Below are 16,234 nucleotides of genomic sequence, written 5' to 3' on the forward strand. Positions count from 1 at the left end.
TGCTTAAGTTTAATATAAAGTAACTGATCAATAAATGTTAGCTATAGTTATAATTTTTGTTTTTTGAGGCAGAGTCTCACTGTGTCACCTAGGCTGGAATGCTCTGGTGCAGTAAGAGCTCCCTGTAACCTTGAACTCCTGGGCTCAGGGGATACTCCCACCTCAACCTCAGCCTTGAGTAGCTGGGTCCATAGGCACCAGCCATCACACTCAGGTAACTGTTCTTTATTTTTATTTTTGTAAAGCCAAAGGTCTCACTATGTTGGTCCAGACTGGTCTCAAATTCCTGAGCTCAAGCAATCCTCCCACCTCAGCCTCCCAAAGTGCTGACATTACAGGGGTGAGCCAACACACCTGGCCCAGTTATAATTTTCTTAATCATTACCAGGCATTAGGCAGTCTGAGTCCAGAGCTCATACTTTTAACTCACATGTCATGCTATTTTATTCTGGAGATGTTCCCCACACTTCCAATCTTTCTTTTTAAACTCTATAGCCTTTCCAGGCTACCCACTACCCACTCAATGGGCCTGACACTATCACTTCCAGAATCAGTCCCCAAGTCACTTGCTCTATAAAGCTAAGCCTATCTTCTTTCACGTTGTTGTTGTTTTAAATGGAGTCCCACTCTATTGCCCAGGCTGGAGTGCAGTGGTGTGATCTCGATTCACCACAACCTCCGCTTCCTGGATTCAAGCGATTCTCCTGCCTCAGCCTCCTGATTAGCTGGGATTACAGGTGTGCTCCACGACACCCAGGTATTTAATAAGTAGAGACAGGGTTTCACCATGTTGGCCAGGCTGGACTCGAACTCCTGACCTCAGGTGATCGCACGCCTCAGTCTCTCAAAGAGCTGGGATTACAGATTACAGATGTGAGCCACCACGCCCGGCCATCTTTTTTTTTTTTTTTTTTTTAAAGACAGACTCTCGCCCTGTCATCCAGACTGGAGTGCAATGGGGCGATCTCAGCTTACTGCAACCTCCGCCTTCTGGGTTCAAGCGATTCTCCTGCCTCAGCCTCCCGAGTAGCTGGGATTACAGGCGTGCACCACCACACCCTGCTAATCTTTTATATCTTTAGTAGAGACTAAAGTAGGGTTTCATCATATTGGCAGGGCTGATCTCAAACTCCTGACCTCGAGATCCATCCACCTCGGCCTCCCAAAGCACTGTGATTACAGGTGTGAGCCACTATGCCTGGCCCACACCCGGCTAATTTTTGTATTTTTAGTAGAAATGGAGTTTCACCATGTGGGCCAGGCAGGTCTTGAACTCCTGACCTCGTGATCCACCCACCTCAGCCTCCCAAAGTGCTGGGATTATAGGCATGAGCCAGTGCGCCGCCCTTTCATGTTCTTAATGCATCCTGTGCACAATGCTGATACAGCCCCATCAAAGAACTATCTTGTTAGTGAGACATCTCATTAGATACCTTGAGGACAATAGCCAGGTTTTTAAAACTTTTCCTTTACAGCCCTACTGGCTAGAAGAATGTGCAGCTTTACAGAGCAAACCATAAACTGCACTCCAGCCTGGGCGACAGAGGGAGACTCTGACTCAAAAAAAAAAAAAAAAAAAAAAAAAAACCTACAATCTAATTTTCAAAATTAGAATATTGTGACTTTGTAAAGTTGTAATGAAATGACTCTAGGCAGTGAACATCAATGTCTGCCCATTACACACATAAACAACCAGATATTGTATACCTCCAGATAGAAGAATAAAACATTATCTATGATTATTATTGTTGCCAAAAAAAGATAAGGAACCAAATCAGACTAAGCTTCTACCACCAGTTTACAAGAAATTTAGAAGACCATGTTAAATGATAAACTGGAGGCATATAAGCAAAATCTAATAAAACATGGACAATCCTACGAGACAACTGTTTCAGTAGAGCGGGAGGTACTTGTGAGGAAAAGAGACGGAAGAGATAGAAAACTTTAACTTTTTCGAAGAGAGTTAGTCGTATCAACCAAAGGCAATGTCTGCACTGCACCTTGTTTGAATATTAATTCAAATAAGATATAAAAATCATTTATGAGATAAGGGAAATTTGAACACTCAACGATTTAATATTAAAACTTATTGCTAATTTTCATATCTGTAATAATGGTAGTGTTATTACACTTTCTAAAATCCTATTTGAGAAATAAATACATGGCAAAATATCTAAACTTGACCCTTAAACAACATAGGCTGGAAATGAGGTCTATTCATATGTGGATTTTCTTCTACCTCTACCATCCAAGAAAGCAAGAACAGCCTTTCTCTTTCCTCTTACTCCTCCAACTACTCAACGTGAAGACAAGGATGAGTATCTTTACGATACACTTCCATTTAATGAATAACAAATATATTTTCCTTTCCTTATTCTTCAATTCTTCACCCCTCATTCTTCATACTTGTATACCTGTTTTCAGAGCTCTAATTGCCTCCAGGATATCTATTTATTTTACTATTATTTTAAAAAATAGAGATGGGGTCTTGCTATGTTGCCCAGGTTAGTCTTGAACTCCTGGACTTAAGTGATTCTTCTGCCTCAACCTCCCAAAGTGCTCGGATTATAGCTGTGAGTTACCACACCTGGCACCACTATGATGTTTGCTACCCTTTTGGGGTATGGCATACTAGACCATCCTGTGGGGATGGTCTCCAGGGTATTATAGCTTGCTGTCATCATACAAAGCTCCTTATTTGAGGCCAGCTTTTGTCACTTCCCCACAAAACTGTTTGGTTCTATTGTTGTCTTGCCTTTGGCTCAGTGCATTTTTGTTTTTCCTTTTAGAAGTTTGCTTCTGATGCCCTTTTACAGGCATGAGCCACCACACCAGCCTAATGATTATAGTTCTAATTTGCATTCCTCTTTCGGGTTGAAGCTTGAACATCTTTCTGTATTATTAGAAAGCAAAACTTAATATAAACATTCTCAAGATAGGGTTCCAGCCTGCTGGGTGACAGAGCAAGACTCCGTCTCAAAAAAGAAAAAAAAAAAAACATGTAACAATCTCTTTAGAACTGTAGGAAAAAATAAACAACGTCCTAATCTCTGGGCATGTGGGCACTAACAGTCAATTCTCTATTACTTAATTGAACTTGGTATTTAATCTCTCCTTTGGGAGATCCATTTGGATTTCCATGAATAGGTCAAACTTGTTATCCTTCAGTTACATATAACTATACTTCAACTCTATACAAAGTTTTATCCTTCAGGAGAAAAACCATAAATAAGACACTCATTGATTTTACCTATTTAGAAACATCCAGAAAGATCAAACTTAACATTTCAATTCTGTAATCTCTCTTTCTGTTTTTGACACAGGGTCTCTGTCACCCAGGCTGGAGTGCAGTGGTGCAATCTTGGTTCACTGCAGCCTCTACATCCTGAACTCAAGTGATCCTCCCACCTCAGCATCCCGAGTAGCTGGGACTATAGGCATGCACCACCACACCCAGCTAATTTTCCTATTTTTTGTAGAGGCTGAGTTTTCCCACATTGCCTGGGCTGGGTTCAAACTCCTGGGCTCAAGCAATCTGCTGACCTCAGCCTCCCAAAGTGCTGGGATTACAGGCATGAGCCACCACAGCTGGCCAATTCTGTAATATTAATCTGTACAGTCTCTTCACAAATATGCTAGTAATTACCAGGTATTCCCATTCAACCTCATATGCATGACATTAGAGCTTCGTGTCACTAGAGACTAAAACAAAGACTACTGAGAAGTCAGTAAGAAAGCAGAACCACAATGAAATAAGAAGAAAATAGTGCTTGCCATAATAACAAAACCACCAAACTTTGGACCTAAAGCCAGAAATGCAACCTAGACTGTGAGGTTCAATTAAAGAACACAGACAAAGTTCTGAGAGGCATGTTAGGCATGGGGCAAGAATGACAGGTCAGTATTCAGATATCCAAACAGAGTGGGGAGTTACTAAAATATGCACTCACTTCAAGTGTGCGAGGCACAAGAGACGAGAGAAGGTGCACACTGAAACTGGATATATAACTATACCTGAAAGGAAATAATTCTGGCACAATCTGCATAAAAGACTTGGAAAAATTCTTATTCCTGACAATGCTAACCCTATCCTTTACGTCTTTTTTAGTCCCACTTTTAATTTTAAGGGAACTGTATTACATATATCTTTCTTTTTTTTTTGAGACAAGCCACTGCACCCGGCCTGTATTACACGTATCTTTCTAAACTACTGCAAGTGATTTCAGATAAAAATATTTCACTGTGGCCGGGCACGGTGACTCATGCCTGTAATCCCAGCACTTTGGGAGGCCGAGTCTGGCGGGTCACCTGAGGTCAGGAGTTCAAGACCAGCCTGGCCAACATGGAGAAACCTGGTCTCTACTAAAAATACAAAAATTAGCCATGTGTGGTGGCAGGCACCTGTAATCCCAGCTACTCAGGAGGGTGAGGCAGGAGAACTGCTTGAACCTGGGAGGTAGAGGTTGCAGTGAGCCGAGATTACACCACTGCACTCCGGCCTGGGTGACAGAGCGAGACTATGTCTCAAAAAAAAAAAAATTTTTTTTCATTGTGCAGAAACTACAGACACAAAGCAAATTCCACAATATGTGACCTAGGAAAAATCATATCACTTTGGTATTCTATCCTCAAGTGTCCAGGTTAGGACTTGTGATAAAAGCTAAACAAGAACCAAGGACAGAAAAGAGTTCCAACTGGGAACCCAGAGTTAACAGTAGGGTACAAACCATCTCTACAAGTACAGAGACATGCCATTGCTCCTAGATAGGGAATACCATCGTGAGAGGTCCAACATCAGAGCTAGACACAGAACTGGAAAACAGAGAGCTACCTCTGATAACAAAAAGAAACAAGTCTCATGCTACTTTAGTCAATATCTTTTTTTTTGGAGACAGCCCAGGCAGGAGTGCAGTGGCGCAATCTCAGCTCACTGCAACCTCCGTCTCCCGGGTTCAAGCAATTCTCCTGTCTCAGCCTCCTGAGTACCTGGGATTACAAGTGCCTGCCACCAAGTCTGGCTAATTTTTTTTGTATTTTTAGTAGAGACAGGGTTTCGCCATGATGGCCAGTCTGGACTCGAACTCCTGACCTCAGGTGATCCAAATCAATATCTATTAAACACCATCCATATATAAAAAGTTTCAGTAAATACACATGTAAGTTTGTATCTCCTACTATTTACTATATAAATAATTTATTTAATTACACACTTGTCCTTATTGTTGATCTAAATATTTATTTGCACTTCCCAACCATAAAGTATTGGGTTAGCTTAACTTTTAAAGTAAAATATATAAATTACATGTGTATTCTCCTGGAAAGATGCTAAGGTTATAAACTGTGCACAGCTAACTCAACTGAAAATACCGAACAATTTCAGGACAATATACTCCACTCCCCCAACCCTACCCTGTGAACTGTCCCTGACAACCCCACAGCTCAGGACATCACTAGTCCCAGTAACTGATGGAAACTCCAGAGTTCAAGAGAAAAAAAAGAAATAGTACCAAGAGACAGCTAGAAAAGGGGAAAAGACTGAAGGGAGCAAAATGGCAGGAATATCTGCAGGGATTCTCAATCTATCTCCAACACTGACCTAGGCAAAGATCTGTATTTCTCCTTTTATCCCTGTCCTGAGGATAGCAAAATGGAATACTCTTGAAGGCCTAGATAACTTTATCTCTTAAAACTGCAATCTGGCCAGGCACGGTGGCTCACACCTGTAATCCTAGCACCTTGGAAGGTAGATCGCCTGAGGTCAGGAGTTCGAGACCAGCCTGGCCAACATGGTGAAACCCCATCTCTACTAAAAATGCAAAAATTAGCTGGGCATGTGGTGGCAGGTGCCTATAATCCCAGTTACTCAGGAGGCTGAGGCAGGAGAATCACTGGAAGGTTGCAGTGAGCTGAGATCGCGCCACTTCACTCCAGCCTGGGCGAGAAAGCGCAACTAAGTCTCAAAAAAACAAAACAAACAAACAAATCCACTTCAAATATAATGTATGAGTTCATTATACACACACATTTCATGGCAAGCCTACCTTCTAATTTGCTAACAATGTACACCTGTTACTATAAAAATCAAATATAAGAAATCACTTCCCTAATAAATACTTGGTTGTGGCCGGGTGCGGTGGCTCATGCCTGTAATCCCAGCACTTTGGGAGGCTGAGATGGGTGGAGTGCTTGAGGCCAGGAGTTTGAGAGCAGCCTGACCAACATGACAAAACCCTATTTCTAATAAAAATAGAAAAATTAGCCAGGCATGGTGGTGCACGCCTACAGTCCCAGCTACTCAGGAGGCTGGGGCATGAGAATTGCTTGAATCTGAGGCGCGGGATGCAGTGACCTGAGATTGCACCACCGCACTTCTAGCCTTGCCAACAGCCTTGGTTGGTCCTATTTTTAAGACCCTGTCTCAAAAATAAATAAATACGTGGTTGCTTGATATTTTTCTTGGATGTAGAAACAAGGTAAATTAGGGCTCTTGGTAAAACACATTAATCATCATGTGCTTACAGGGTTTTCTAACACAAGGAAACAGGACTTAAAAGTAAATAACTTAAGATCAAAACATGCAAACAAATACAAAAACTTACCATCCCTGTTCATTTTTATACTTGTAAGCAGCCCCAAGAATGTGACATAAGGTGCCTCCAGCTTTGAAATCCATGAAACACTTTGCCTAAAAATGATACAAATTACACATGAGAAAAATAAAGCTTCTGACAAAATTACTCATGTCTGAATTCTAAGTTTTATAAATTCAAATATATAAACAAATACTAATTAAACAACCTCCTTAAACATCTTCTTGAATAAACTGAGGAATCAATACATTTTTCTAAAAGTAGATTAGGCTGGGCATGGTGGCTCATGCCTGTAATCCCAACACTCTGGGAGCATAAAACAGGAGGATCACTTAAGCCCAGGAGTTCAAGACCAGTCTGGGCAACACAGGGAGATCCAGTCTCTAGAAAAAAATTTAAAAATTAGCTGTGCATTGTGGCACACACCTGCAATCCTATCCAGGAGGCTGGGGTGGGAGGATCACTTCAGCCTGAGAGGTTGAGCCTGCGGTGAGCCCTGATCGCCCTACTGCACTCCAGCCCTGGATGACAGAGTGAGATGCTGTCTCAAGAAAAATCAAATGAAATAAACTGAACTGAAACTACTTTCTTGTAGCCAGTACAGTGGCTCACACCTATAGTCGCAGCTACTTGGGAGGCTGAGATGAAAGAATCACTTGAGCACAGAAATTCAAAACCAGCCTGGACAATATAGCAAGACCCCATACCCCTCCCCAAAAGAATTCCTTTTAAATTCCATAAACATATTATAATTTGAGTAATTAGTCTGTCAAAAGAAAGATTTTTAAAAGCTAAATATAGGCCAGGAGCAGTGGCTCACATCAGTAATTTTTTTTTTTTTTTTTTTTTTTTTGAGATAGAGTTTTGCTTTTGTTGCCCAGGCTGGAGTGCAATGGTGCTATCTCGGCTCACTGCAACCTACGCCTCCCAGGTTCAAGTGATTCTCCTGCCTCAGCCTCCTAAGTAGCTGGGATTATAGGCATGCATGACCACGCCCGGCTAATTTTGCATTTTTAGTAGAGACAGGGTTTCTCTATGTTGGCCAGGCTGGTCTCGAACTCCCAACCTCAGGTGATCTGCCCGCCTCAACCTCCCAAAGTGCTGTGATTACAGGCATGAGCCATCGCGCCTGGCTACACACCAGTAATTCTAACATTTTGAGACACCAAGGTGAAAGAATCACTTGACCCCAGGAGTCTGAGACCAGCTTGGGCAACACAGTGAGATCCTACCTCTACAAAAAATTTAAAAATTAGGCCAGGTGCAAGAGTGGCTCACACCTGTAATCCCAGCATTTGGCAGGCCGAAGCGGGCAGATGGCTTGAGCACAGGAGTTCAAGACCAGCCTGGGCAACATGGTGAAACCCCGTCTCAACAAAAAATGCAAAAGAAATTAGCCAGGCATGGGGGGAGTGTGTCTGTAGCCCCAGCTACTGGGAGGCTGAGGTAGGAGGATGGCTTGAACCTGGGAGGCAAAGGTTGCAGTGAGCTGAGACCATGCCACTATACTCTAGCCTGGGCAATAAGACCAGAATTTGTCTCAAAAAAATATAAATATAAATATAAATATAAAAATTAGCCAGGCATGGTGGCACACGCCTATAGTCCCACCTACTCAGGAGGCTGAGGTAGGAGGATTGCATGAGCATGGGAAGTCAAGCTGTAGTGAACTGTGATGGTGACAAATCCAGCCTGGGTGACAGAGTGTGACCTTATCTCAAAAAACAAATTTTTTTATTAAAAAATTAAATCAAAATGGTTCCAAAGAAAATGCCTGTAACCCCAGTACTCTGGTTGAGAAAGAAGGCAGGGAGGAAGGGAGGACTGCTTGAAGCCAGGAGTTTGAGGCCAGCTTGGGCAAGGAAGTGAAACTTTGTCACAAAGAAACAAAAGAAAAAAAGAAATATAAGGATAGTGGACTTCTTCGCCTTATAAATTCTTGACTATAAATATACAAAAATTAGGCCAGCCGTGGTGGCTCACGCCTGTAATCCCAGCACTTTGGAAGGCCAAAGCGGGTGGATCATGTGAGGTGAGGAGTTTGCCACCAGCATGGCCAACATGGTGAAGCCCCATCTCTACTAAAAATACAAAAATTAGCCAGGCATGGTGGCGGGCGCATGTAATCCCAGCTACTCGGGAGGCTGAGGCAGGAGAATCGCTTGAACCCAGGGGCAGAGGTTGCCAAGATCACGCCACTGCACTCCAGCCTGGGCGACACAGTGAGACTGTCTCAACAAAAAAAAATAAAAATAAAAATAAAAACATAAATTATGCAAAAATTGTAAGTGAACACTTTTATTATACTTTTTTATCTTTTTGAAACAGGGTCTCACTGTGTTGCTCAGACTGGAGTACAGCTGGGTGATCATGGCTCACTGTAGCCTCTGCCTTCCGGGTTCAAGGAATTCTCGTATCTCAGCCTCCCAAGTAGTTGGGATTACAAGCAAGTGCCAATACGCCTGGCTAACTTTTTTTCTGTTTTTTGCATATTTAAAAGACAAACTTTTGCCATATTGGCCAAGCTGATCTGAAACTCTTGATCTCAAGTGATCCGCCCACCTTGGCCTCCCAAAGTGCTGGGATTACAGGCATGAGCCACCGCACCCGGCCTATTATAATATTTTAATGACCATAAAAATGTGGTGTAACTATATAAAACTATAACTAATAGCTAAAATCTATGCCACAATTCAAGAGATCTGTGTTTTACAGATTAAAAATATAGCTCAAATTAAACGAAATGGTGAATAATTTCCACATTATGAAGGTAAAAACAATATAAACTGAGCATCGAATAGGCTAAATAAGATGAAGTGTTATTAGAAACACCCATGCATTTTTTTCTCTAAAAACTATTACTACAAAATAATATACTGGAAAGAACCACATAGGTGGCAAACATTAAAAAGACAAAAAGCAGAATGGTGGTTGCCAAGGAAAGAGGGACAAGGAATGAAAGTTATTGTTTAATAGATACAGAAGTGAGCATAGTTTCTCCATCCCATAATCCCAAACCTTTGGGAGGCTGAGGCAGGAGGATCACTTGGGCCCAAGAGTAGAAGACCAACCTGGTCAACATAGTGAGACCTCATCTGTTTAAAAAAAAATAGTAATAAATAAAAATAAAAAGTATCCTGTAATCCCAGCACTTTGGGAGGCCGAGTTGGGTGGATCACTTGAGGTCAGAAGTTTGGGACAAGCCTGGCCAACATGGTGAAATCCCATCTCTACCAAAAAATACAAAAATTAGCCGGGCGTGGTGGCACGCACCTGCAGTCCCAGCTACTTGGGAGGCTGAGGTGGGAGGATCACTTGAACATGGGAGGCGGAGGTTGAAGTGAGCTGATGTCATGCCACTGTAACAGAGGGAGACCCTATCTCAAACAACAAATAAAAATCATTTAAATGGCATATTTTGTTACAGATATTCTAACACAATTAAATATACATAAAATTTTAAAAAATAAATAGGCCAGGCACAGTGGCTCACGCCTATAAAACCAGCACTTTGGGAGGCCAACGAGGCAGGATCATATGAGACCAGGAGTTCAAGACCATCCTGGGCAACATAGCGAAACCTCATCTGTAAAATAAATTATAAAACAAAAATGAGCCGTGTATAGTGGCACATGCCTGTGGTCCCAGCAACTCAGGAGGCTGAGGTAAATGGATTGCTTGAGCTGGGGAAGTTGAGGCTACAGTGAGCTGTGACCACACCACCGCACTCCAGCCTGGATGACAAAGTGAGACCCTCTAAATTAAACACACACACACACACACACACACACAAAGTGAGACCCTCTAAATTACACACACACACACACACACACACACACACACACACACAGAAAGAGACAGAGAGAGAGAAAGAGAGAGTTTGGTGGCGGGGAGAGGGATAGAGGGAGGGGGCAGGCAAATAAAAAAGGTGGCCCATGCCTATAATCCGAGCACTTTGGGAGGCCGAGGCGGGTGGATCACGAGGTCAGGAGATCGAGACCATCCTGGCTAACATGGTGAAACCCCGTCTCTACTAAAAATACAAAAACTTAGCCGGGCGTGGTGGCAGGCGCCTGTAGTCCCAACTACTCAGGAGGCTGAGGCAGAAGAATAGCATGAACCCGGGACATGGAGCTTGCAGTGAGCCAAGATCGTGCCACTGCACTCCAGCCTGGGTGACAGAGCAAGAGTCCGTCTCAAAAAAAAAAAAAAAAAAGAAAGAAAATGCACAAGTCATTATAATTCTGTAGTGCTGACATCTTAAAATAGACTAATGTAGGCCGGGCGCGGTGGCTCATGCCAATAATCCTAACACTTTGGGAGGCCAAGGTGGACGGATCACAAGGTCAAGAGATCAAGACCATCCTGGCCAACATGGTGAAACCATGTCTCTACTAAAAATACAAAAATTAGCTGGGTGTGGTGGTGCACGCCTGTAGTCCCAGCTACTTGGGAGGCTCAGGCAGGAGAATCACTTGAACCCGAGAGGCAGAGGATGCAGTGAGCCGGGATCGCGCCAGGGCACTCCAGCTTGGCGACAGAACGAAACTCCATCTCAAAAATAAATAAATAAATAAATAGACTAATGTAATAGGTGGGTATCTACTACAGTAGAATGAGACTTACCTCTCCTACAGAAAGCCTTCCCTAAATCCCCAGATTGGTCTAAAATGTTCTCCTCAAACCATGCATGTAATCACTATTGCACTTCAGCATAATAGTGACATGACTGATTCATATATTTAACGTGGAATATGAATTCCTTGTGGACAGGAACAGTGCTTATTCAAATCTATCACCAATATTCAGCAATGTGCCACCTGACAACATAGGTAATCTGAATTTTCTCAACGGTTCAACTATATTGACACCACTTAAAATTAGAGATCCACGCTACTCAGAAATATATACTGAGCTGGCCATAACAATAAAACATCTATATAAATAATTTAAGGTCAATTTCTCAACAGATATTAAATTTGAAAAATGAAATCATTACCAAATATAGGCTTAAGACAAAGTAATTTTTTTTTTTTTTTTTGAGCCAGAGTCTCACTCTTGTCACCCAGGCTAGAGTGCAGTGGCGCAATCTCAGCTGACTGCAACCTCTGCCTCCCGGGTTCAAGGGACTGTCCTGCCTCAGCCTCCTGAGTAGCTGGGATTACAGACACGTGCCACCACGCCAGGCTTATTTTTGTATTTTTAGTAGAGACAGGGTTTCACCAGGTTGGCCAGGCTGGTCTTGAATTCCTGACCTTAGGTGATCCGCCCGCCTCAGCCTCCCAAAGTGCTGGGATTACTAGCGTGAGCCACCGCGCCTGGCCGACAAAGTAACTTTTATTCAGCCACTACAGGGACAGATGATGAGAATGAAGTAGAAAACAGATGGCCAGGCGTGGTGGTTCATGCCTATAATCCCAACACTTTGGAAGGCCAAGGCAGGCTGATCACGAGGTAAGGAGTTCAAGACCAGCCTGGCCAATATGGGGAAACCCTGTCTCTACCAAAAATACAAAAATTAGCTGGGCATGGTGGCAGGCACCTGTAGTCCCAGCTACTTGGGAGGCTGAGGCAGAAGAATCGCTTGAACCCAGGAGGCGGAAGTTGCAGTGAGCTGAGATCACGCCACTGCACTCCAGCCTGGGCAACAGAGCAAGACTCTGTCTCAAAAAAAAAAAAAGAAAACAAAACTGACATTCAATTTTCCAGTGGTAAAATATACATAAAAGTAGTGTAATCCCAGCACTTTGGGAGGCCACAGTAGGAAGATCTCTTGAGCCCAGGAGTTCGAGACCCGCCTGGGTAACATAGGGAGACGTTGTCTATATTATTTAAAAATAAAAATAAATAAAAAGGAATAGAGGGAACTCATGAACCTATCAAAGGTACTCGTTCCAATAATGAAGTTCAACGAGATAAAAACCTTGGCCAGGCGCAGTAGCTCACGCCTGTAATCCTAGCACTTTGGGAGGCAGAGGAGGGTGGATCACGAGGTCAGGAGTTCAAGATCAGCCTGACCAACATGGTGAAACTCCATTACTACTAAAAATACAAAAAAATTAGCAGGACATGGTGGCACACATCTGTGATCCCAGCTACTCAGGAGGCTGAGGCAGGAGAATCACTTGAACCCGGGAGGCAGAGGTTGCGATGAACTGAGATTGCGCCACTGTACTCCAGCCTGGGTGACAGAGCGAGACTTCATCTCAAAAACAACAACAACAACAACAAACCTCTACAGATGTGGCAGAATAAAATGGTACTGGCAGGGGCAAGGCCTATCCATACATCAAGGATTCTTACGGCTTGCACACAAATGGATTTGGGATAGAAACGGACTTGGGATTGGCTCAAAAAAGCTCAGTAGCACAATCACCCAAATGAAAACGTGAGAAATCAAAGTCAGGTAATGGAAAGCTGGAGATAGGAACAAGAAACTTCTTAGAGACATTCACTGAACCTTGACTGTATCTCCCATTCCAGCCCCATCCTATAAACCCCCATGCTGAAGAGGCCCTGCCCTAATTCAAAATGAGTATAGTTCTTAAACATTCCCTAAATAAAAAGCACAGGATGTTAGAGCAAATACTTGTTAATTCGTATTGGAAAACCTAAAGAATAAAAAGGCAGCCAGATGCAGTGGCTCGCACCTGTAATTCTAACACGTTGAGAGGCCGGGACAGGAGGATCACTTCAGGCCAGGAGTACAAGAACACCCTGAGCAACATAACAGAGCGAAACCCTGTCTCTAGAAAATAATTAAAATAAAATTAGCCCGGTATGGTAGGATGTACCTCCCAGCTACCCAGTAGGCTGAGTCAGGAGGGCTAGTTGAGCCTAGGAGGCTGAAGCTGCAGTGACCCATGATCACAGTCCTGTCTGAAAAAAACAAACAAAAAAAAGCAAAAACTGAAATTTCTAGAGCCAGCAAAATGATGCCTTATATGAGTATCTCAACAGCTGAACACTCCAATTAGAGACTCGGGGGGTCAAAGTCAACTCTAACAGGCTGCCTCTACTCTCAACTGTGTGACCCAATTGCTTTTAATAAACAATGCTATCCCTGGCTGACTCTATTGGAAATTTAATCTGATCTTATCCTGGGTATATATAAGTGGTCTCACCCTACTTATTTATAGCCCACCTAAAATCTTGCTGAGCTGAATGAAACTTAGAATAAATCTAGGCCGGGCACTATGGCTCACGCCTGTAATCTCAGCACTTTGGGAGTCCAAGGGGGGCGGATCACGAGGTGAGGAGTCTGAGACAATCCTGGCCAACATGGTAAAACCCCATCTTAGTCGGACGTGGTGGGACACGTCTGTAGTCCCAGCTACTCAGGAGGATGAGACACGAGAATCACTTGAACCCGGGAGGTGGAGGTAGCAGTGAGCTGAGAACGCGCCACTGCACTCCAGCCTGGGCAACAGAGCGAGACTCCATCTCCAAAAAAAAAAAAAGAAGAAAAGAGAAGATAAATCTACTACAATAATTTGTGCCATGGATTCCTTATTTCTTTATTCCTTTATTTATTCATAAAAGACAAAGTAGGCCGGGTGCGATGGCTCATGCCTGTAATCTGAGCACTTTGGGAGGCCGAGGCGGGCGGATCACCTGAGGTCAGGAGTTCAAGACCTGCCTGGCCAAGGTGAAACCCCGTCTCTACTAAAAATACAAAAAAAATCAGCTGGGCGTGGTGGTGCACGCCTGTAATCCCAGCTACTCGAGAGGCTGAGGCAGGAATCGCTTGAATTCGGGAGGCGGAGGTTGCAGTGAGCTGAGATTGCGCCACTGCACTCCAGTCTGGGCAACAAGAGCAAAACTCCATCTCAAAAAAAAAAAAAAAAAGACAAAGTAGTGCTAACAATTGGTAAAAAGAAACGTGTTTCTATGAAAGGAGTATTCACATTTCTAACACTATGTTTAGGTCTATCAGTCAATAAATGACTGTGCCAGAAAAGGGATGTGAAGTAGTAAATAAGCAGAGAATGTGTCCAAGAAACCAAGAAAGTTCACAAGAAATCACAAAGTCATCCTCACACTTTGAAAATGGTTGAAAGAGAAAAAAATACATCATTTAAATTCCAGAATTCTTATACCTCACAAAATAAAATGACACACGTCAAAAATTCCATACATTTACTTATCTATTAAACTTATTTGGAATTTGTATTATTATCAGCACCTCTAATGATAGGTCACTGCTACCGTAATAGTCTTGGAGACAACAAAAAGTATTAGCATTGACACCAATCACTGAGAATTTATCATGAAGCACTTTTGACTTATTTCCTCATTTACTTGTCACAACAAGCATATGAACTTTACTCTTTTTTTTTTTTTTTTGAGACTGAGTCTCGCTCTGTCGCCAGGCTGGAGTGCAGTGGTGCAATTTCAGCTCACTGCAACCTCCGCCTCCCAGGTTCAAGCAATTCTCCTGCCTGAGCCTCCTCAGTAGCTGGGACTGCAGGCGCGCGCCACCACACCCAGCTAATTTTTGTATTTTTAGTAGAGACAGGGTTTCACCATGTTGGCCAGGATGGTCTCGATCTCTTGACCTCGTGATCCACCAGCCTCGGCCTCCCAAAGTGTTGGGATTACAGGTGTGAGCCACGGCTCCTGGCCTGAACTTTACTCTTTTACACCCATTTTACAGATGAGAAAAGTGTTGCTGGCTCCAGCAATATTGTATACTAAAGAACTATTACACTCTACCACTATAAACATGTAGAAATGTTGGGTAAAAGTAACACGCATTATTTTAAATGAGCAGCTGAATTCCTAGAAAGAAAGCAAATCCCCAGGTGCAAAAATCAAAGGGAGCAAAAAAAAGAAACAACTAAAAGTCAAAGTGGTAATCATGCAAGGTAAAAAATACAACCCTAGGCTAGGCACAGTGCCCCACGCCTGTAATGCCAGAACTTTGGGAGGCCAAAACAAGCAAACCACTGTAAGTCAGGAGTTCGAGACCAGCCTAGCCAACATGGTGAAACCCTGTCTCTACTAAAAATAGAAAAATTAGTCAGGCATGGTGGCGGGCACTTGTAATCCCAGCTACTTGGGAAACTGAGACAGGAGAATCGCTTGAACCCAGGAGGCACAGGCTGCAGTGAGCTGAGATCGTGCCAGTGCACTCCAGCCTGGATGACAGAGCAAGACTCTGTCTCAAAAATAAATAAATAAATAAAAATTATCCGGGCAGTTATGCACATCTGTAATCCCAGCTACTCGCGAGGCCGAGGCAGGAAAACTGGTTGAAACCAGAAGGTGGAGGCTGCAGTGAGCCAAGATCGCACCACTGCACTTCAGTCTGAGTGAGAGTCTGTCTCAAAAACTAAATTAATTAAGGCCGGGCACGGTGGCTCATGACTGTAACCGGAGCATTTTTGGAGGCTGAGGAGGGCTGATCATGAGGTCAGGAGATCGAGACCATCCTGGCTAACAAGGTGAAACCCCGTCTAAAAAAAAATACAAAAATTAGACAGGCACGGTGGCAGCCTGTAGTCCCAACTACTTGGGAGGCTGAGGCAGGAGAATGGCGTGAACCCGGGAGGCAGAGCTTGCAGTGAGCTGAGATCGCGCCACTGCACTCCAGCCTGGGCAACAGAGCAAGACTCTGTCTCAAAAAAAAAAAAAGAAATAAA

At 43.2% G+C, this 16,234-nt stretch overlaps 1 protein-coding gene across 4 annotated transcripts in view; it reads right to left on the bottom strand.

Moving 5' to 3' along the window:
* SMARCC1 (SWI/SNF related, matrix associated, actin dependent regulator of chromatin subfamily c member 1) overlaps nucleotides 1-16,234 on the bottom strand; it is a 195,230-nt gene that overhangs the window by 152,590 nt on the left and 26,406 nt on the right. For all 4 annotated transcript variants that reach the window (XM_001154676.8, XM_016940956.4, XM_009445383.5 and 1 more), the window contains one exon: nucleotides 6,600-6,685. In XM_001154676.8, coding sequence (XP_001154676.1) covers nucleotides 6,600-6,685 — 86 coding nt within the window. The remainder of the gene's footprint in view (nucleotides 1-6,599; nucleotides 6,686-16,234) is intronic.

This window comes from Pan troglodytes, chromosome 2 (genome assembly GCF_028858775.2).
Source record: "Pan troglodytes isolate AG18354 chromosome 2, NHGRI_mPanTro3-v2.0_pri, whole genome shotgun sequence".
Lineage (NCBI taxonomy): Eukaryota > Metazoa > Chordata > Mammalia > Primates > Hominidae > Pan > Pan troglodytes.